This window comes from Halyomorpha halys, unplaced genomic scaffold (assembly GCF_000696795.3).
Source record: "Halyomorpha halys isolate HHAL.00 unplaced genomic scaffold, Hhal_1.1 Scaffold34.1, whole genome shotgun sequence".
Taxonomy (NCBI): domain Eukaryota; kingdom Metazoa; phylum Arthropoda; class Insecta; order Hemiptera; family Pentatomidae; genus Halyomorpha; species Halyomorpha halys.
In genome coordinates this window covers 748,070-772,071 of record NW_027105031.1, presented here as the reverse complement: position 1 = coordinate 772,071, position 24,002 = coordinate 748,070, and the positions used below count along the sequence as shown (strand labels likewise).

The 24,002-nt window shown below is 30.3% G+C and overlaps 2 protein-coding genes across 3 annotated transcripts in view; both read right to left on the bottom strand.

Moving 5' to 3' along the window:
* Nucleotides 1-11,355, bottom strand: part of LOC106685797 (fibronectin type 3 and ankyrin repeat domains protein 1) — a 12,313-nt gene extending 958 nt beyond the window's left edge. The window contains exons 1-5 of the mRNA XM_024360425.2: nucleotides 11,168-11,355; nucleotides 10,958-11,085; nucleotides 10,743-10,830; nucleotides 7,226-7,453; nucleotides 5,156-5,283 (exon numbers count right to left, since the gene is read on the bottom strand). Coding sequence (XP_024216193.1) covers nucleotides 5,156-5,283; nucleotides 7,226-7,453; nucleotides 10,743-10,830; nucleotides 10,958-11,085; nucleotides 11,168-11,316 — 721 coding nt within the window. The 5' untranslated portion in view covers nucleotides 11,317-11,355. The remainder of the gene's footprint in view (nucleotides 1-5,155; nucleotides 5,284-7,225; nucleotides 7,454-10,742; nucleotides 10,831-10,957; nucleotides 11,086-11,167) is intronic.
* A 3,556-nt stretch (nucleotides 11,356-14,911) lies between these two features.
* The window catches only part of LOC106686155 (growth hormone-inducible transmembrane protein), a 17,368-nt gene continuing 8,277 nt past the window's right edge, over nucleotides 14,912-24,002 (bottom strand). For both annotated transcript variants that reach the window (XM_014429319.3, XM_014429327.3), the window contains exons 4-8: nucleotides 22,725-22,866; nucleotides 19,634-19,809; nucleotides 17,973-18,094; nucleotides 16,278-16,449; nucleotides 14,912-15,499 (exon numbers count right to left, since the gene is read on the bottom strand). In XM_014429319.3, the coding sequence (XP_014284805.1) occupies nucleotides 15,418-15,499; nucleotides 16,278-16,449; nucleotides 17,973-18,094; nucleotides 19,634-19,809; nucleotides 22,725-22,866 (694 nt within the window). In that variant the 3' untranslated portion in view covers nucleotides 14,912-15,417. The remainder of the gene's footprint in view (nucleotides 15,500-16,277; nucleotides 16,450-17,972; nucleotides 18,095-19,633; nucleotides 19,810-22,724; nucleotides 22,867-24,002) is intronic.

Genomic DNA, 24,002 nt, shown 5'->3' with positions numbered 1-24,002 from the left:
TTAATAAACTTTAAATGTGATAAATTATACACACTAAAATAATTGAACCATTCCGTTTAAAAAGAGGTAAGTGCCAAAATTTCCGAAACCTTTTTTCACTTATACAGCGGTTTCTTGCAACCTATTGGCTTAGTAACAAACCACTGTATAAGTGAAATTATTATTTTCGGAAATTTTGGCATCTTTTTTTCAATGAGAGTGCTTTAATTTATAGATAATGAATAACACAATGTAAGTATCTTTAGAAAAGATAGACAGACGATGTAAAGGAGAACGTATTATTGACGTAAAATTAATAAAACATATTTAAATTAAAATCTTAGAAAAGAAAATATCAAAAAAATCTTGGAAATTTATTCTTTCCTTTGTATATAGGAAATAATGGAAGGATGTCCAGGGACACGTTTCATAATGCAGTGCAAACTAATTATACCAGTCTTCACAATTACAGCATCAGGCCTCAGAGGCTTACGGTGAGGTTTCTTCCTCGATCTTTTGCGTACTTTTTTGCGTGTACTATTGTGGTTCCTTACGTTGAACTGCCAATTTTTGGGAGCGATCTAGGTTATGGTGTACAGCTTGATCTATATATTCCTCTTATCTCCGCAAGAAGGTGTGGTAACTATCCCCTCGGATTTAAGGGTAATAGCATCCTTTCTTGGTGGACTTATCTACTTTTTTGGGGTGAGCCCATCTGCACTTTCGACAGGGAACGCAGCTGTTCCAACAAAGTTGCATTTCACAGGCATAACTCCTTATCTTAACATAATCGATATTCCTGGTACAAATAAAAGAGAGAAGTCCTTTTATCTTGCTCCCTTGAGACCAGCACTACTATATGGGGCACCATTGTTTACCCACATATCAGATGGAACCCAGCCCTTGTTCAAACGTTTCAGGATTCGATGTTGAGGAAAATCGTACGCTCAACATCGTGGAAGAGGAAGAGACCACCGGAGCTGCATCAATTGTTCGAGTTGCCCACTGTACCGGAGTTCATCAAACGACGACACATCAAATTTTTGATTCACTTCAGTACTGTACGAATCCGTTATTCAATACGTTAACACCTGCCCCCGCAGGTACTAGGATTCCATGCCTCTTGTGTCGGGGTTTTGGTCCATTCTAGGTATTTTATTTCCCCGGTACCCGCCGTATCCGGTGAGAATCCCCCTTCCGCCACCTAAGAAGGCACCCGATGGGCGACTAGCAACTCACGTTGTCTGTGGGTGTATATGTACGAAACTAACCATATTCAAAGTCTATTGCATTGACTTCGTTAAACTTTCGTATTCTTTTCAGGTACAAAATTTATATTCGTTACTCCTACCTCCAGAAAACCTAAAATACACATTTTTATAGCAACAGGAAAATAAAAATTCTTTGTTCTTAATTTTCGCCTTTTTTGTTCTTTGAACTTTTTTCCAAAATAAAAAAAGAGCTATAACTTCTACACGAACCGACTAATCTACGCAATACTTTGTGACGTATATGGGGTGGTAAGTGAAGTGTGAGGCGCGCACCACACAAGATTTTTTTAATGTGTGGATATGATCTTTAACAAAAAACTTAAGCTTAAAAACAGATCAAAGATTTTTAAAAAATATCATATTTATTCTTTATGTTCATAAATGGTCGAGATATAAACGTATTGAACCTCCAATCGCCATCCATTTTGGCTTATAAACGAATAGATTAGGATGGGTTGTACATGAAATACATATCAACGTAGATACAGTGCTGCAGAAATTCTGAATGTAATGATTGTCGCCAAGAGAAGTGTGAGATCTGAAAACTAATGGGAGGACGTAGTGAGGAAAGGTGGAGAATTAAGTGTAAAGGCCCATTTCCACATATATCAGTAGTTGTAGTCGTAAAAACTGATGAGTCTGCCAAGTATAGGAATAAAAAATGGTGGCTGTTTCAAAAACCTTAAAAAAACATTAATTTTTCATTCGGAGCTCTATATCTTAAAACCTACCAACAGCACTAAAACATCTAAAAGAACATTATTTAATTTAAAGAAGAGTAAATTTGCTGAAATATTAGCCCTAATACTATTTACGTCCAATAGTTCTCGAGATATAGCCTTTTAAAAAGCAACGTTCCATAAAAATGTACTGAAATATCAGTAGTTAGTTAATTTAAAAGAAGAGAGAAATCTATATCTCAGGAACTATTTGACGTACAGATGTCTATTAGCAATCAAATTAAAGCTAGTTTAATATACTATAAAGTAATATTAAACTATAAAGTAATAGACCTTTACCTTTGTAGAAATAGTAGTTTTCATGATATTTGCTAAAATAAATTGATTTATAATTGTTCGTACAATAAGTTTGATTTATGAAAAACGTATTATTTCAGACACTATTGGACATACAGATATATGCTAGCACTCAAATTAAAGCTATTTAAATTCACTATAAATAGTTAACAATGTTTATCTTTGTAGGAGTAGTAATTTTTATGATATTTGACAAAATAAACTCTTAAAATGTCAATTTCTAGTTGTTCGTATAAAATGTTGGATTTATGAAAAAATATATCTCTATACCCATAAGACGCACATGCGTCTGCCAGCACTCAAAATAAAGGAAATTTAACTTACTCTAAAGTAGTTTATGACACTTATCTTCGTATGGGTAGTAGTTTTTATGATATTCACATATGAATATAAATTTGGCAAATGAAAATATGTCCGAACAACTATAAATCAATTTATTTTAGCAAAATTCGTGAAAACTCCTACGAAAATAAACGTCATAAACTACTTTATAGCTCATTAAACTAGCTTTAATTTGAATGCTAATAGATATCTGTACGTCACATAGTTCCTGAGATATAGATTTCTCAAAATAAATTAACTAACAACTGATATTTCAGTAGGTTCTATACAACATTTTTCATAAAATGTTGCTTTTTAAAAAGCTATATCTCGAAAACTATTGAACGTCAATTTTGATTAGTAATTATACTCATCAATTTGGACTAGAAATTATACTCATCAATTTGGACTAATAATTATACCTAGTTTTCAATTAAGTAATCAAAAATTAGGATGAAATAACTGCCTTTTTTCTCCTCTTGGGCTCTTGTACTATAACCAGGAAGTGACTGTGAAAGACGAGAAAGATGGGTTAAAGTAGTTCTGCAGGCCAAGGGTCAATTGAATTTTTAGCGTTATAGAGTTAGTGATGTATAATACTTCTTTTCTTCAAAATAATATGTCAAAAACTGGATTTTTATTTTATCAAACAAAGATTGTGCGAAGGTCTCCTTATCTGAGGATGTAAGCTCGGGGATTCTCATCTCATTTTAAAATTTATTAAATTATCTTAAACCTGTTGATAGAGGACAAACTTTATATTGTTTTTACTCAATGAAATATAAATAATAAATATACCTAGTTACAGGTATTATCCTTCATTTGGCCTAGATGATGTTCAGATCGGTATTTTTTAAAATATATAAATGCAAAATCAACTAATTCTTTTTAAATATTATAAACTTGTTTTGATGTCTGTTATGTTATAATAAAAGGTATCGAAACTTTTAACTTTCACCGCGGTTGACGACACATTGCCATCAAGCCCAAGTGGTTTCGGAGCAGGGTGATCACATTTCTAGCTGGCGTTTGTAATCATGGTGAGAGCTCTAGCCCCTCCATTTCACCTTGAATTATTCCGAGTCGTGTTTAGTTCTGTCCTAGCTTCCACCAGCTATGATCGTTCTGGATTCTGTAGCTTTTAAGAATTCAATTTTTTTTTAGCATCGAATTTATTCAATTTTTTCTTTTAAGTGTGTTAATTGATTTGAATTATTTTATTTTACACACTTCCAATAACATTTTTTAGATATTCAAATTTTTTTTAAATTTATTTTATTTAGTAATAATATTTTTCACATTGTTTTGGATTATTTCATATTTTCCAAATAATTTATATATACTGTGTTGATATACAATAATTGTATAAAGTCATTATTTCGTAATTCAGTTAAAAAAAAAAAAAGAAAAGAAAAAAAGTATCAGCTGATAACATTTATTCGACGTCAACACAACCCACTTTTGGATCTTAACATCTCAGATTTTCTTCAAATTTTGCAGAGATGTTGTATATATATATATATATATATATAATTTGGAAATTTCTGAAATTTTATTGTGATATGTTCACTAGATTTTGAATTACGGAACCGTTAAATCCTTATAAACGGGCTAAAAAAGAGGAAACTCCAAGTTTTGAAATTGCTGTACAAGCATTCCTAATTTAGTAAGAGAAATGGGATGGGGATCATTTTACAGTATACTCCATGCCCTTTACTATTCACATGCAACAATATATGTGATACTATAAGTAAACGTATTTAAAAATTTAATTTAAAATTTTCATTTTATTTTTCTCAGAATGTACATATTATGAAATTTTCGAATATATTCCCCGAACAGGTTGTGAAGATATAAATCAGCGGACAGAATATAAATTTGGGACAGAAATGGCTTCATTGTTAAAAAAAATTTAAAAACTAAAGCTCTACTCCAATAAATTTGACACTTCATTCACACTAACTATTACAGAAATTTTAATATTAAAGTTTTCATAAAAATAATCTTTACTAAAACATGAATAATGATTATATTAAGAAGCCAGGAGATTCTTTTATTTTCGCTAGCTAATCATCAATATTTATAAACCACTTTTTTAAATTGGTAGAAAAGTGACACTTTTTACCACAACACATAGTCGTGGCCACTCCGATGGTATTAAAAAGTTCTATAAAAAGACTGCCAGCTAGTGCCAGTTTGCAAAGACCTCGTGAAAATAAAATCCAAACACCAGTACAATTTTTCGACAGGGCAGTGGAAATCATTAACAATGTAGGCTGTATCTGTTCAGCTCATGAAGATTACGTCTAATCGGAATTTCTATTGTCAAAGCTTTCTTAAAACAGTTTTGTGCTAACAGAACATTAATTAAAATGTTCTTTAAGAGTTTTTTTATCAAGTCGCTCTTTCCATAAAATTATTTGTAGAAACTTTATGTTCAAAGCTATTTTAAGTAGTTAAACTGACACTTTTTTCAAAAGTTCAATAACTGTTTTGAATACCCTACTAAAAACACATGGTAAAATAAAATCTCTGTTCATTCTGTACCTGCCCTTGTAAGAGGAGTCCAACCAGCTGCATCTTTCATATTTATGCCTGAGCCCATTGCCAAGCATAGCTTTACCAACTCGAGGTGAGAATAATCTACTGCATAATGAAGAGGCCCACATTTATTGCTGAAAATGTTTAAAGAAGTATATAACTAAATGTTCTTAGTGTATAAAAATATAAGCATGAATATGTTAAAGCTGTAAATAACATATAGTAACCTGTAGAGTAAAACCAAATAAAATATTTAAAATTATTCTTGATAGTGATAACTTTTTCTAATGATTTATTTCGAACAGCTAAAAGAAGCAGAACGTTTTATTACCAGGACCGAACACCATTAAAAAGAATTACGAGTAATAAAATGAAAATGAGCCAGTTTATTCATTGTATACAAAACATCACTTGTCCATCTACAATCATGTGCACATACAATATTATTCAACCCGAATGCCCACCCATCAGTCATCCAGTTTATTCGTATAGCATTTTTAAAAAAATAAAATTTAGTAAACTTAATGTGGTTAAGTACGAAAATAATATAAAGAAAAAGGTTTGATTTATTCAGTTGGCTACGGTGAAAACTTGCTGAAATAGAGGACAAAGAAGTATTAGTATGTTTTTGAAATCGGGCCAAAACTCATTTTATCGATACCATTGTCTTGGTTTCCAAATAAGCTAAAAATGTAATCTATATCATGAATTTGAATTCTCAGAACAGATTCCTTAAATCTTTAAACTTGGAATAGTTAAAAACCACTTACCCTATTCCATGCATCCAGACTGGATTGTGAGTTTACAAGTCAACATCGCGACCAAAAGAAACTTCATTTCCCATAATTAACATTAACCAGGTTTCAGAAAGAAGTGCTACAAAAAACAATCAATATTTTAGCCTCCATAGGTCAGATCTAGGACCTATACAGCTCCGGAGAGAGAATGTCAAAATTCATTTCTAGGAGCCTCAGGTGATAATTGAACCCATAATCTTCTGAACCAAGCTCTGGGACCAATTACTCATGTGATTTGTACTTGTTACAATTTCATTGACTAATACAATGCTGATTAATACTTTTGACTTTTTAACTACTCTCATCATGGAATGAAAAGTATTAGTAGTTTTTACTTAGTAGTTTGTATACTTGTATTTAAGGATTAATACTACATATTGGCTTTCAAAATGAAATAAGGCCCGGAAAATATTTAAAAAACAAACGCATATTTTTATATGCATTTCTGAAAAAATATCTGAACAATAACCAAACTGAACTTTATTTTAAGTCCAAATGAAAATGAAAAACTCCCGCCAAAAACACAGGATAGTTATATTTGTTGAACGCGTGTGAAATCGATACAAAAGGGTACAATCAATATATTCACAATTTGCCACAGAGCAACGTGTATACAATACAAAATGAATTTTTACATCACACTTTAATAATATTGCACTAGGAGTAGTATTTAAAAACAGACTGTGCTTCTTATGGTTTTAAAAACAATTAATGATTACTGCTAAATTTTTACTGCATTAAAGAGTTAAAGAGATGAACTGTTATTTGTTTGATCTTGTTTAAAGACGATCTTTTGGTCATCAACGTCTATAGATTGTTATGACCATAAAGCTACACTCATACACATTCAAAAAGAGAGGAACTTATAGGCATTTAATTTAATGAATTAATTATAGAATATTACAAAGCTTATAATATCTAATAGAATAACAATCTTATTTTCATTTCTATATCTTCTATGTTGTCTATATTTTGTTCATGGCAACAATTAAAATTGTTAATATTTCTACCATCTCTAATGAATTGTTTATAGTTGACCGAAGATAAATAAGTTATCGTAAGATGCTTACTATGTAAATAAATGTGTTTTACTTAATTGTGTACCAACCATCTTATCCTCATATCAAAAAGATCTCTACATTATATACATATTTCTCTATACCAAATTTAAATGGTTGTATTATAATCATAACTATTCCTACTTAAATACAAGAATATTAACATAAAAATAATGCTTTAAAATAATTTGAAATAACTAGTGCTGATTTAAAATTCTTACTTGTCAATGGAATTTACATTTGCTCCATTTTCTATAAGAATTGTAGCAAGTTCCAAATCACCTAAGAAACAGGCATACATGAGCGGTGTCCTTTGTGATCCAAGAGCTCCTTGGTTCACATCTGCGCCGGCCAAAAGAAGTGTTTTAACAATGTCCTGACTACCCTTCTTCACTCCTTTTATTAGAGCTGTCTCTCCTTTTTTGTCAAAAGCATCAAGTGCTGCTAAACTTAAAAAAAAAAGAAGAAAAAATAGAACATTTATATCTATATATATAAACAAAAATGGTCGATTCTTTGTCTGCAATAAAATTTTTAATTAACTGGACTCATTTACATGTTTTGTTTTTTTTTCAAAATGTCTTCTGTCACCATGGGAACGTTTAAGGCTAATAAAATCCTCCAACTTTCGATTATAAACAAGATTAAACATTTTTGGTTTGTAGCTCAGATAGTATACGTTTTTTTCATGATTATTGTACACAAATCGATTCTTCTCATTCCGAAGAATAAGAAAAAAGTATTACTGAATCCATTAAGGGATATCATATGTACAAAAAATTATAAAAACATGATGTGAATTTTTTTCCTCGATTTATTTGGAAGGATTTTTTTTTCTTCCGGTGACCATTGTTCATATAATCGTTCATAACTCCCCTGCATTTTATCCAATTCTTAAATTAATAGAACCGTTGGAAAGCCGAATGTCTGCTCTTCCAGTCTATATTTACTAAATGTAGATTTAATGCCCTTATAAGGCCGAAATATGGGTTTCAAATAGGGGAAAAAATTAACACTTTTTATTTTATATCTTCTGTTCTACTTTGTTTAATTAGACTCAGTTTGTGCCCTTTGGTGCAGTTTATAGGTCAAGTAGTATTGAAGATATTTCTGTTTTTTTTTTAAAAGGAATTCAAAGGCTATTGGCTATTGGGGCGAAAATTTTGGACTAAAACAATTTTATTTTCCTATTTTTTCGAAAACTCATATTTAAGGGATTCTTGAGGTGCTAAAACCGAATATAAACTTTGTTTCACTCCTAAAAAATCTTTTAAAACACTTTCATAGGTCAGTCGTTCCGGATTCTTTCAATATTTTGAGACGCAGGTAGGGTTTTTATTTAAAAACAATTTATATTTTAGGTAGTATATAGATAAAACTACCTTAGATAATAAAATGTGTCAAAGTGTATAGTAGGTTCCAAAAAATTTTTTTAGGAAAAAACAAATCATATTTATTTTTTACCATCGTGTTAAACCCTTAGATACCATTTTTCTAAGAAATTCAAATTTAGAAATTTTTCATCTTGAATCATTTGGAGGATTTTTTTCGGTGACAATTGTAACATAATCGTCCATAATTCCTACGCGTTTTATCTGATTCCTACGGTAATAAAACCGGTGGAAAACTGAAAGTCTGCTATTTCAAACTACATTGACTAAAATATATCTATATTATTGGTTCAATTTATGTTACCAAATCGTAATAATAAAGTATACGTAACTGTTTAATTTAATTCTATAATTAATAAACTAACATTAAATTAAAAATTAATATTCATTAAATCTATATCCATCCTAAAATATATAAATAGCCGAGTATTGCCGGGTCTGCTAGTTTCTTATAAATGAAAATCATTTCACTTAATATAAAAATGTGTTGCGGTATGCAGATCACACAACTCTCAGGTACTATAAAAATTAGCATTCTAGTGTTTATCCAAGAGAAAATAACGAATATCACCTTTCTTCTCGTCAAGAATACAAAAGATTAAATAAAGATAGCGAAGCCGCTAACATATGAATGCTATCGGAAGTGATCGGGCTGACTCGGTTTTTTCGATTCGAACTCCAGTCTATTTCTTTTATTCTACTTCAATTATTAAGTAAATCCTTTAATATTTTGTATGTATTCATTGTGTATCATTGCTGAAAATCAGAACTGGTTATTTCTTATAAATAAACAAAATTAAAGGTACTTTAGAGGAAGATTTTTTAAAAAAACCATTATTTATTAAGCCCATGTAATTGTACATTGATTTACTTATTTTCATAAAAATCGTTGGAGCCATTTTTGGGGTAATTCTAAAAAAAATGTAAAATCAAGCTATTCCCTGAAGTAGCATTTCTGTTTGGTTACTTTTAACGAAACAGTTGCAGTAACGTCCCATGCATATACTTAGAGTATTTTAGATTCGTACTACATTTTGTTTTTGAGCTAGGCTGTACACCAGTGGTTTTTAATTTTTTTTTTGCCGGGGGGAACCTTTTGGAATAAGTAGGTAAATGGCGGAACCCCTATATTATCATTTGATACAAATACAGAGCCAAAAGCCGTTTTTTTTTTCTTTTCGCAAAAGTTATACACAAAACCTGTGCAAAACTGAATAAATCTGAGATGTTTCATATGTTCAAAACTGTGTTGAGTTGACGTCGAATGAACCATAGTTAAATTATTATCGCTCGTTGGAAACCAATGTTAAAACATACACACGCACGCATATGCAGGACTTAATTTGGACTCAGGGGACTTCAAACGTGTATTTCCGTTGAAAATTCGAATTGGAAATTTTGCACGATTAAAATACTTCTTACTACAAATTCCATTAATCGGTAAGTGAAAGTAAAAAAATTATCACCTAAAAAAGTTGATTCACAAGAATTAATTGTTTGAATACTAAACTTGCTGAATTATAATACCAAGAGTTAATTATTTTATGTAAACTACAATATTTTTTTTCAACAAAATTATTTTAAGTAAACTACAATGACTTTTTATTTTACAAAATTATTTAATAATGATAATAGGAGTATGATATAATAATAATTACCAAAGTAAAATTATCATAGTAAAACTTGCAGAGGTTGAAATATTTATTCCTTATAACAATAACTATACTTTTTGCCTTCTTTTCTCTCTTCAATACTCTTAAGAAATTATAAATAACTGTGTCAAAATTTAATGTTATTTCTAAACAAACCCCCAATCAAGAACACTTGTTTTTACTTTAAACTAGAAACAATGTACACATTTATACATAATGCTACACTATCAGAATTTTTTTTTGGAAGAAGTCAATTACAGAATGAAAAAACATTTTGAACTAATGTTGACAAAACATTTTTCATCAACATATTGGGTTCCCAGTGATTTTACTCTCTCAGCCTCTCTGATAAGCTTTAGAAACAGCATTTAGAGAATGTGGAGGCTGCCAAAACACAAACAACAAGGCAGCAGGAAGATCCCAAAGCAGAGGACTTCTTAGAAGCCTTCCAGTGGATGATGCAAGTGTACTACCTTTCAGGAGAGTATTTTGAAAGAAGGAATATTGAAGTACTGGATTCAGTAACAAAAATATTATTTTTTCACTTTTAAAGGAAGTTTTTGGACAAATCTAGAAGATATATTCTAAATATGGAAAGTTAAATTTGATAACTAGGGATGAGGCTGCATTACAAGATAAAAAAGAAATAATGCCATTTGTAATTCTTTGGTGTTCGAATGAGAATGTTTTCTTACTCCTTTCTCTCACTTAGGAAATCTTTTAGTCCTTGTACATCTCCTCTTTCAGCAGATTTAAACAAGTAAAATAATATAGGAGGGCCAACTGTAACAATATTAAAATAAATCAAAGTGTATTATCACTAAGTATTTCATCATAAGATCCTAATGAAGTACAATAACTACTACTTATTTTACGTCATTTACATATCTTAAATACACAAATCACAAACCATTGGTCGCAGTTACAAGTATGTCACTTTGAACTTCATCTCCATCAGATTCAAAGGAAACTCCTAGACGAAAGTAATAAAGTGTTTCAGGGCCTAGACCTTTAATTTCACAATGGGTTTTCATTCCCCTTTGTAACACATCAAATTTAAAAAAATTAAATATAATTAAATTTAAATGGATACTCTTCAAGCAATATTTCATGAAAATACCAGTATTTAGTAATCCAAACATATGTGTTATCCTTCATTTCAATGCGATAAATAGGATCAGTTGTCTGTTTATCAGTATCCCACCTAAGGAATATAGAATGTAATGTGCTCCTCACATAATGAAGTTTTGGTTTCATTAAAATTTCCATGAAACTTTGCAAACAGTAACACTTTGTTACCACTATTTACTGAGGACACCATAGCAACTTCAAAACGAACTAGATAATGAAAAACATCAATAAATATAACATTAGAAACATTTTAATGGAAATTTTTAATATCAAACATTTAAGAACATATTTTAATTTTATTATGGAGATTTATTATAAAAAACTTTTTTTTCTTAAGTAAAATGTATTGTTAATTTATAATTAAAAAGATTAAGGAAAACTTATGTAGTGCAAGTTCAATATTAAAAACTTGAACCACATTCCAATTTGAACAATCCAACTTTTGTTTTTATAAATAATAATAAAAACTTAATATCATAATTTAATTTTATATTTTTGTAACATTTCAACCTTTCCATGAGCCATTTTCATCTTCACCCCAGTTATAACATGAAAATTATTTTCAAATGTTCAACCCTAGTAATTATTTATCTTTTTACCAGTTTTTTTTTAAAAGTAATTTTTATTCATTGGAGCTTTGATATATCTTATTACTAACCATCTCCAGAAAAACAATGTGTAAAATATCACTTTTTCTTTTAAACATACTTCACTCTCAACTCTCTTAACCAATAATGCAATAGGTGTGTCAGTCGAACCCAGTTACGATTACCTACTTTTTAAATCCAATCATGTATTCAATATAATGCAATTATTAGTGTACTTATTTGATTAATTATGTAAAAATTAATTAAACAACATAAAAGAAAATAATAACAATAAGTTAGTTTAGAAAGCCAAATATCGCAGTTTGTCCCTCACATGCCCTGTTGCACTGAGGATAAACTTAGTTTACACTAAAGGCTATATTTACAGTAAGTGGTATTCACATAATTAATATTAAACTAAAATGACTATTACAATTAAGTCATGCCATATAACGGGGTCCTAAAAATAAACAAAATTGTTAGGAAAAAAATTTAGGTCAGAAAAAAAAAACCAAGATTAGATTTACAAATTCTAACTGAAAAAATTTTTTTTTCTATGAAATAGTTCACATATATTTCTGTACACTAGTCCACTTATATTTCTATAAAAACATAACATATAATAAATTAGTTACAATGATAATGATAGTTAAAAACAATTTATCTGCCATGAAGATTGAATTCTAAAGGCTGCCACAGCTAAGGCCTGTGCAATTTACTGGGTGCATATTGAATAAGTTCATGATTTAGAGAAATAGTTTATGATTTTCTCAATTTTTTAAATACAAATAGACTCTGTAACTATTCTAGAGCTAGGTGAACACATAGTAACCGAAAATCAACAAACTTTTTTGATAACATTCAAAAACTTAAGGTGTCTTAAAGAGCATTATAGTAAGTCTTCATATGAGGCTATTGGCTCGGAAATGTTGTGGCACGTTATGTACCTAACAGGCTTTGAGTACACCAAAAATATTAAAGGCAGTAGTTGAAAATATTTTTAACTCTCTTTAAAAATATATATATTTAAAAAGATTTTCTTCTTTTATATCACAGTAATTTCTTCAATCTTCATTGGTGTTAGAACTCATTCATTTAGTTTAATTTTCTCATATACATTAGTAGATTCTGTAGATGCATCTGGAGTTACAAATAGTTTTGTACATCCAACCATGATGTCATTAGATGTTTTGTCTTTTACTCTTAGATTGATTTCAGGACAATCTCTTCAAATGATGCTATGAAAGGTGCTAGAAAAGGAACTAAATAAAGTTATGTTGAAAAAAATAAAACATAATAAAACATTTTAAAAAGGAAACTTTTTAAGATCACCTTTAATCTGTTTACCTTAAGGTAACCAGATTACTTAATCTAATCATAATACAGCTTAAATTAAAATTCAGTGTAATATAAGTTGCTTAGTTTTTGCAGGATTATGATTAAAATTATTTAATACAAATAGTTAACATGCTACATATTAAAAAAATGAGTAACCTGCTTTATAACCTAAACTATGGTTTTGGTATTACTTTAGTTTTTAAGAGTTGATTGGCAGTAAGTAAATAAATACTTAGGATCTGATATTGAGGTCACAAGATAAAATAAAAATTAGCAATGAGTTAACATATGAAGAAAAATAATTATAAATACTCTTGGTGGCCTTTTGAAAGATCAACTAATAAGATGCACCCAATAGGATACCTTAGGAACTGGAGAGCTAAATTATAATTTTATTAGGAATAGGCATAATTTAAAAATATTTATTACCCTTAAACATTGAAATTATAGGATACTTCAAGCACTAAGTAGATGTCAGTACATCATCAATATGAGACATTCCTCTTTCCTTCCTACATTCCTAGTAGGAAATTACAAATCTAGGGAATAACCTGGCTTTATATTCTACTGAGCTGAGGACAAGGCTTTATATTAAAAATAATTTGAATTAATAACAACTTTCAGAAAATAGTTATGGTAAGCCATAAGAAGAAGTCATCTTTTGGGTGTTTTAAAGGACACAAGAAGTCATAAATTTGAAAAAATTAAAAAAAGATTAACATTAGAGATAATTGGAATACCAGTTTTTTATTGATTCTAATGTTTTGATTGTCTTATCAGCAATAATCAAGTTGGGGGTATTAAAAAAAAAATCAAAAGGGTACGAATCAGCTAGCCCTGTTCTCATGGCCTAGAGTTAACAGGCAAATATAATCTTATGGGTTTTACTGCTAGGAGAGGGAAAGAATGAAAATCTTAGTATACCCTAAAAGAAAATCCAAGGCACCCCAAAACAATAAGGATTAGACAAGCAAATAGTCTACCCTGTAGAAAACTATTCTTCAAATTCTACATGAACTAGCCATACCATCTACAAAGAAACAACTTAGGACCTGTGAATTGGATTTTAACTTTTATAGAATATTTTAACATTTATAGAATATTTTAACATTATAAAGACCAGGAGCAAATGAACTGTTCTTGGATGAAATATACCACAATATAATTGAGATTATTGCCTTCCAAGAGATCTGATGGATCCCCAAAAAATGATGAAACATACCACATAAGACCATGAGGTGACCCAGAGTTTCAATGTATAGTATGGGGGAGTATTTGAGGACCTTGCTTGGTGTACAGAATTAGAAGGCAGCTACAATTCACAGATAAAACTGATGAAGGCTCCTTAAGGTCAGAGTCCAGTAATCGCTTGTCACACCGATTGGAGGGATGAGTGAATGAGGCAATTCTGCCTTATGTTTTCTTTAATCAATATATATTGAGATAGATTAAAGAAAACAGAAAATAATGTTCAGCTTTACCAGAATTTTTCTTAACCAAAACCCTCATTAAAATGGAATATAGGGGCTCTGGTGCTTAGAACTTTAGCCTCAAAGAATTTTAAATTATCCATGGAATTCTTCTCAAAGTAAAAATAAAATAGTATTATGAGCTTACAGAGGCATATGTTTTATTTTCATTTTAATTTTGGTTTCACCCCGATGAAGCCCTGTCAAAGAGAATGAAAACATTTTTATGTTTATCTGTACTTATGTAGATATTGTGATTTGTTAATTTCTTAACTAGAAATCAGTAAAATTTATAAACTAAAATTAATAATAAAAAATGAGGCTAATAAGACAAGAAAATTATTTATTAGTTTTTTTTTATTGAAATATTCGATTTTCATCAAAATAGGACAATGTACAGGAGCAATTGAAAGTTGTAACATTAATACTTTTATGTTATATATTACAATAAGTCTGAGACCTATTCTAAAAAAAATTGGTAACAATATTAAGCTAAATAATGTTGAGAAAATATGTTATAATTGCAAGGCGACCCTTCAAAATTTAGCACAGCTGAAATCAAATATCATTTTTCTTTAAATGGTTACAAATAATATTCACAAATATAAAAAAAAAAAACTATCTAAAAAAAATATTAAATACATTTTTAACATTTTTTACAATCTAACACCACTTCAAGAAGAAAAATAGATACATTTTTAGTGGATTTGACTAATAATATATAATTTTTTTCATAACTCAATCATAATTACAATAAGAAAAATCACAGGAATTAAACCAACAAACTATAATTAAACTCTAACATTTAATTATTTAATGATAATTTGGTTCATTTGATTATCAGTTTACTTTCTCTGATTTGAGCTTGCGAGCATTGTGGCAATTCTGATGAATATGTTGATCACATCAAGGTAAATAGAAATGGATCTGTATAAATAAAAAAATATATTAGGAAAAAAATTATTGTTAATGAATAAAGTAGTGGGCTTAAAGAATTATAATTAGGTACAAGAAATAAAAAATAAAAATTTCTAACAAGCTGGTTAATGATCTTTTAATTTTCAGTAGATACCACAGCATAAACCTTAACAAAATAGAGTTTTAGTGTCAACAAATATTTTTTTTTTTAGTTTTGTTTCTTAAACCAGAGTATTTCATAGAGATTTTAAGACAGGTCCAACAACTATTTGACCACTGATTAATATTATTTAAACCTAACATGTTATCCTTATATTAGAGTATTAATGATTCCCTTGCTAAATAATATGACTCATTAGTTCAGTTAATATAATTAAAACATTTTAGTGTTATTTTATTTACTAAAGGGTAACAATTTTATAAAGTGGTTAAATTAACTAATGTTATAGGACCCCTCCCTTTTTTTTTTGCTTCTCCTGAAAAGTAATGTTTTTTTAGGACAATCAGTCCTATCCGCTTTCTCTTCTTTAAAATTTATTTTGAATGATTTTCACTAAAACGATAGTACAAAACATATTTATATTTTAATTAACAAACAAAAATTGTAAAAATTATTGACTGATAATACAAAAATATTTCAAAGATTCAACTTTTATACAATTAACTGGCCGGAATTTTTATTTATAATAGATAATTTAAAGAAATTGTAAAATAATTAACTTTTTAAATCATCAATATTTTAAATTCCTTATTATCTAACAACTATATTCACTGTAAAAATACATACGCATTGACTGGATCAAAAGGTTGTGCAGCATATTGAGGGTAAGTCTCAGCGGATCGGACAACTCTTTGGGTATCATAAAGCAGGAGTCCAGAAAAGACTAGTAATCCTCCGTACATGGCAATTGAGTATAATCCAGCACCGAGGGCAGTGGATGGAGGCAAGAATGCAGAACCTATAGAAACCAACGGAACATGAGTATTAATAGGTAAACTAATTAAATCAAAGGATCCATTACTAGAATGGGTTTAGGTTTCTTTCTAAACTAAGCCTACTTAAAAAGTATGTATCAGTTTTGGAATAAACTGGATAACTACAAGTGTAAATCTAAATAGAACCAGTTTCCTCCAATGCTAAACATAATATTTTTTTTTTAAGATGTAATGATGCCATCTGTGCATTCATTCAATACCTCTTTCGTACGAATAGCACTGGCAGAGGAGGGAGGATACACAGGTCATTACTGTTTTGGCCTAGAAGTGACATACATGTCCATTATTGTACATGGTGTGGAGGATTCATCACATATGATTTTTCTATACTTTTATTTTGAAGTTCCAGTGGTAAGCTCCCTGATTCTTTATTTTGAAAATTTTAAGATTTATGTTATAAAAGAAAAAATGTTAGCAGATTAATAACAGTGAAAGATGAAATATAATATTATGTAGGTAAGAAGATATGTATAATATAAGATATGTAAGTGGTGTCTGAAAAAAGTCTCCACTACAATTATTTAACCACTTATAGAATTTTTTATAACTTAATTAAACATATCTCTAACCTTTGGAGGTCTCTTAATTTTTATATTTCACACGTTTTATGTTTTTTAATTCCTAAATTTACTTCTATTTTATCATTTTCATTTCGTATCAACTGTTTTGTCTCAACGGCCTTTCTTGACAGTTATGTTTCTAGTGAATCCTTTGTCCTTCCGTCGCTCACACTAGTGTGGCTTTCTACAAATCAATCAGTTTTAGCCAAGATTCTAGAACTACAGCCTAGAATGTAAGTTTATTCTCTCTTTGTCATATTTCTTACATTATTCATTTCCCATTCTCTATAGACATAGAGAGGATTAAATTGTAATATTGAAAAACGCTATGAACTTATTTTACAAACCAATACATGGAAATTTTTTTTGTTCTTATTTCAAAGTGAATAACATAAATGTGTCAGCAATGTGAAAGCCATGGCAAGGTACACACATGAAGGTGTTCATGAAAGTTGTCCAACACTAGACTGATCATCTATCTGGTATCTACTTCCTAATGAATTACTTGTTTTAGTTGGCCAGTAATATGAAGGAAACGAGTATATTTCTTTGGATAGAGACAACCCAAAAGGAAAAATTATAAGGGTTGAAGTTTGCTCAATGAGTAGCAGTCATAGAATTATTAGTATTTTTATTTTTTTAAACAAGATTAACAATTTCAATGATGATACTCAAATTAACGATCTTTTATTAGTGAAATTTTTTTATGTCCTGAAGAAACGATAGTATAGCTGATTGTACAACCATTTTCCATATTTCTTACAAACAAAATAACAGCCAAAATGAATAAAACCAAAAGTACCAACAAAAAAAATCCTTTTCATTGAATATGTACAATCGATAAAATATTGATGGAATCAATACTAGAATGTATTCATAAAATAAATTAGAAAAACATAATGATTACCTAATATAAAAATAATTACCTAGAGAAGCACCAAAAACTGCTCCAAGACCAATAGCAAGTGGTCCACCCATATTCAAAAACTTATCACTCGGTGCACAGGCAGCAACTGCCGATAAACCACCCACAATTCCTGCAGTATACCTATAGATGAGAAAATAAATAAATAGCATTAATTTAATTTATGATCAGAAATGTTCATTTAACATTTACTTCAGAGTTAAAATTAAAAAAGCCAAGCTATTTAACTCTAATAAGAGCAGAAAATGAGTATATAGAGAAGAATTGAATATAAAAATCAACCAGCACATCTTGATTAAAGGATTGGTAATTAACTTAAGGAGATAAGAGGAGACATTTTTTTTTTTTAGTGTAAAAACACATTTCCATAAATAAGAGTCTTAGTAGACTTTGGAAAAAATAATACGTAACAAATAATAATCATATGAAGTAGTAGACAATGACAAAAATGCATAAATAAAAGACAATTTATAAGATGAGGACGGTGTTAAGCTGGTGGGTACAGTCTAATAAATAGAGACCACATTTTGATGCAATTACATCTTTTGATCCCGGTAGATTCAAATTCCTCCAAACCCAAACAGATCTTCGAATCATGAAAAGACACTGAAATTCGCATTATGGAGTATATTCACAAATTTGTGTTTTAAAATTTTTTTGTACAAAAATATAAGTTTTACTCTTATATCTGCTCCTTTGAGCATAAAATTTAATCCTTCAACTAAATTTTTCATATTATACACATAGAGATTTAAACATACTGTAAAAAGGTTACCTCCTTGGTCAAGAAACAGTTGGTAATAATTGGAATTATCGATTAATTGAGAACAGATGTTTTTCAGTGTGCATAAGAAGATAATCAGAGTGTATTTACAGTATTGTGATTAATATGGTTAGTCTGCAATAAAAAAATTGTTGCTGTTATTTGTTGATGTTTTATGAAAACGGGATTTTAGGTAAGAAAAAAAAAAGATAAATCAATTTTTCTGATTGCAAATGAGAATTGAACTATAGTGAAGTATTGAGTTGCTTTTTAGAAACAACAAGTTAAGGACAATTATCACACAAAAATTGAAGAACTGTAGTTATTAATTAGGGAGATACAATCTTCCATGGATGAATGAATCTAGGCAAATTAAAGGTAAGTCCAACAAACAAGTTCCAGAACCTTGAAAAGGACTTAGAAAGTACAAAATCATTAATAGTATTTTAAATATTTATTCAATAACAAATTAGCATTGAATAAATTGTTCAGAGCATAATGCAAATTATAATAAAATGTTATATTTTTTATATTTCTGCTTAATTTTGGAAAAAAAGTTGACATTTTGGAATGAGCAATATTACCAAAAGTACTTTTCTGAAAACTGTTGAAATTAGAGTGGGTCAATCTGTCTATTGAAAGGTTCATTTGGGCAATTAGTACGAGAAAGTATTTCCACAGTGAATAATTTAGAAATATCTGTTCTGAAAAGAGCAAGAATTGATTTGAATTCAAAATAGTGTGCTGAATGAAAGTTAAGTGATGCGTGGACGGCACCAGATTTTTATTTCTGTTTTATCAAAAACATTTTATTTAATTTGATAGAACTAATTACTTAATTCCATTTTTAAAGTATTTTGAACTAATAATAAACCAAATACTAATAAATATTTTCTCACCAAGCAGCCCTGACTAGAATTGGACCTCCCAGCATGCATATTGGAGCAATAACTGCTCCCACAACTGAGGTATGCAGAATCCATGCCATTTGCTTGGGGCCAAACCCAGGTTCATAAGAGAGAGATCGGCAAAATTCACCAGTGCCAATCAATGCTGCGATGCTCACTGCCATTGCCTGCAATAAAAAACATTACAATTATAAATAGTTAAAACATAATTTTAATCTAACTCATTAACTATGACTATTTGTCACATGGGTTCCATCCCTGGATTAATACATAATTAGATTCTGATGATACATTACTATCAGGTTGTAAAATAAGTTCATAGCTTTTTTTACAGGTGATTTCAATAAAAACATCAGATTCTTGTAAATATTTTTAGTCAATTATTTATGAACCATTTTGATCTATTACATGTTGCAATCTTTCAGATAGTTTTTTAATTCCGTCCTTTCAAAACTTCTCAGAATTTTGGGCAATGAACTCCTCTACATGCGTTTTGCAGTCCTTGAGCAAATTAAAGTGTTTCCCATTAAGAGACTTTTGAAGGGCCTGAAATAAGTAAAAATCTGTTGGGATAAGGTCTGGTGAATAGGGTGGATGGGGGAACACATCCCAGCCAAATCCAATAATTTCTGTCAGATCTGCAAAGACACGTGAGGACGGGCGGTATCGTGATGGAAAACTATGCCTTTGTGATTAGCCAATGCTGAACACTTTTGCTCAAGCGCTACCTTTAATTGTTCCAACTGCGCCAGTACACAGCAGAATTAATGGTTTGGCTGGGCAGGAGGAGCTCAAAATAAAGATAAGGTACAATCATAATCCAACTTTGCTCTCACCAACATTCTGTCTAGCATCACCATACTTGTTCGATCCGCACCCCAGCTGGTGTTCCTGGCCATTTTCAAAAGATTAAGGGAGTGGGGACAACATGCTTTTAATTTCTCGATATGTGGGGTCCAACTGAATATTATATCGAAAATCAATCCGAGGTACTTGACAGTGAGCGAAAGTAACTGGTAGATTGTTAATGGTTAGTGATAGCATTACATTCGGCTTTCTTTTGCTAAAAATAATAGCAACTGTTTTATTTGTTGAAATTTTAAAGCTGTGATCAGAAAGCCTTACACTGACATTGTTTAGAGCGGTTTGAATATCTTCTTATAAGGATATTATGTTTTCCCCTCTGTATAAATAACAAGGTCGTCTACGTAGAGCATGCTTTTAACAGGCAACCCAACCACATTCAACACTTTATTAAAACAAATACAGAGAAGTGTCTAATAAAATAAATTATAAATATAAATTAAAAATAAAACTATAAATAGAAATAAATATAAGAGTAATCTCTGTTATTTATTATATACAATTTTTTTTTTTTGATAAGATGGTCGGGAGTGCGGTCACAAAAACTTATTTATTTGTGCCAATGTTTCTATGAGTGATGCCTATTTTTTCTTTTTAACCCTGATGAAGGCCTAAAAATTAAAGTTGAAATGTCAGCACAAATAAATAAGTTTTTATTTGCTGACCACACCCCAACCATCTACTCCTAATATTAATCTACAGTCAATTAATAACACCTCATAATAACTATTTATTTTTTTACATATTCCATTTTAAGAAATTATATTACCACTATGTTCGACTACAAATTTACTGTTATGAATGTTTATTTTTGCTATTTTGCTTAGTTTGCAATCCCAAGCTGGATGATGGCATATAAAATTGATGAGTGGTTTGTAAGGAGTAAGAAACTGGGTCGGTGAGTGGCCACGCTCTGTTCTATTAAAAGAACTGCCAAGCAGGAGGTAGATTCCTCTGTTGTACAATGCATAATCATAAAGTTATTCACCAATGAAGGAAAATTTAAATTTCTAAATCCTTGAAAATTATACTAATTTGAAGCCATATCTAGTTCCACCCATCCCTACAGCCCACCCAGAAGGTTGAAACGGCAGTGGCCAAGAGACTTATTATAAAATAAAAATGGACAATTGGAGTTCTGGCAATGGTCAGATTCTCCACTCAAGTTGAGTGTTTGCGGCTTTAGCACATTTGCTCAGCCTCCACTGGCTCACTACCAGTGATGCGGCGAGAGGGATGCGCTGGGATCTTTTGAGCTCTGCTCTACCCCTTACATGTGGGGGATAGAGTGGGCTCAGGGATTCTCAGGTCGATTGTGTAAATATTGGATATAAGACTGTAAATGTGACTAGAGATTATATTAATTTATCATGTTATTTTTTTTTTAATTTTTCATACATATAGTTTGATTATGTTCATTTTGTTTTTCCTTCTGTTTGTATATATTTTAAGATTTTTTATTTATTTATTTGTATTCTTATTTTATTTTATTTTAGTATGAATGTGATCATTCAACACTATTACCTATTGCCCACAACTGTGTGGCAGATTGTAATATCTATCAATAATAAAAAGTATTTAAAAAAAAATTTTGGATGCATAATTTGGGGACACTACACTTTCACATAATTTAATCTATGTGTGGGTCAGAGTATTTAAAGGTGAATGACCGAATGTCAAAAACGATGATGTCATGATCAATATCCAAAGACGACTCTAACAGATGGAAACATTTTTGCAATTCAAGAACTTATTGAATGTGATCTACAGTTCAATATCGAGGTAACCTCAACAGAAGTGAGAAACAACAACAGCAATGCTTAACCTATAATCACTGATCATCTTGGCTTCAGAAAAGTTAGTGACCGATGGGTTCTGTGATAGATTAACAAAACTCTGAAGAAATATAAAATGTAAAACAAAAAATTATGTAAAATTCAAATTCATTGCTCTGCATTATTCCTACTGAATTATCTCAATTTTTTTATTTTCCTACGTCTATTGTGATAGTTAACACAATATTTTAAATTAATTAAAACAGGGTAAATTAATTATTGTTGTACCATTCATCAAAACCTTTAAAAAATAGGAATTACCTCCATAAGTATCAATATCATAAAAAAGATACTAATTATACTTCAAATATTTTGATATTTAACACACTGGAACAGAGATGACAGACAAAAGTCAATTATTCTTATTTGCTATAATAACTTACCACAAAACCTCCTCGACTGACTATGTTAAGCATAACAGGGGAACGAAATACAGCAACAGCACTGGCTCCTGTGAATGCTAACGATCCACCAAGATATATATAAGTTGCCTGGATTCGCTGTTTAACATAATCAGGCCATACCCTAAAAAATAATTTTTGAGTAAGAGCTACAACTTTGAAAACAAAATATATCTTTCAAATATAGTTATATACTAAAAATCATCTAAAATATAGATAAGAAAAAATAATTGATCTAAAACAGAAATGTGAATTTATTACTGTTTTGCAGAACCTTCAATCTCTTCTATGGATGAGAGAGAGGAAATGTTATATACTTGATTGCTTAATACTAAAGAAAAACAAAGCCAGCTGACAGAAGATTTCGACCTTCATTAAAAGTATAAACCCTGATGCTACAGATGTTGATGAATGGGTTGAAGGTCGTGAGGAGTAGTTCAAATTTAAAACTGATGAGGAAATTGTACTGCGTTACAGAAGTTTCTACAAATGAGGAAGAAGGAGAAGGTGTAGGACAAGGTGAAGAACAAATGACAATAAAGCATGAAGAGGCAGTGTCTCATTTCTATCACTGTTTGAAGTAGGCAACTGAGAGTGATATACCATGGTAGCAAGTCCTCTTACAACACCTGAGAGAAGAAGCAGTGAAGAAGTTTCTGCAGAAATCTCAGCAAAAAATAAAATAACTGAATTCTTTCTATCATTCATAATTGGCACGCCAGCCCGTTATCAAGGCTAGGTCTCCTCTAGTAGCTTCAGCCAGGCTGTCCTATCTTTTGCTGAAACTCTTTAGTTTCGGGTTCTCAGAAGGACCCGGCCATCTGTTGATATAGTGTCTTACCATCTCATGTTCGCCCTCCCTTCTCTTCTCTTTCCATGTAATTACTTGGATAGAACCTTATTTGGTATGTCATCGCCGGGCATCCTCGCCACATGATCCGCCCATCAGAGTCTACCTGACCTTATAAACTTGTCAACGTCATAGTCTCCATACAAAGCCGATAGCTCTGCATTCTTCTTTCTTCTCCATACATTGCTCTCTGTAACAGGTTCAAATATTTTTCACAGAATGAACCTCTCGAAGACCTTGCTTCATCTCCAGATCTTGCTTCATCAGCTTTAGTGAAGGCCCAAGGATCTGTACGTGACAACAGGAAGTACAAGTGATTTATAGAGATTAGCTCACTCCTTTAGAAAAGATTAATTTTTGAAAACTTCAAACTGTTGAATTTTCAATAAAATATGTTGAAAAAATAAAAA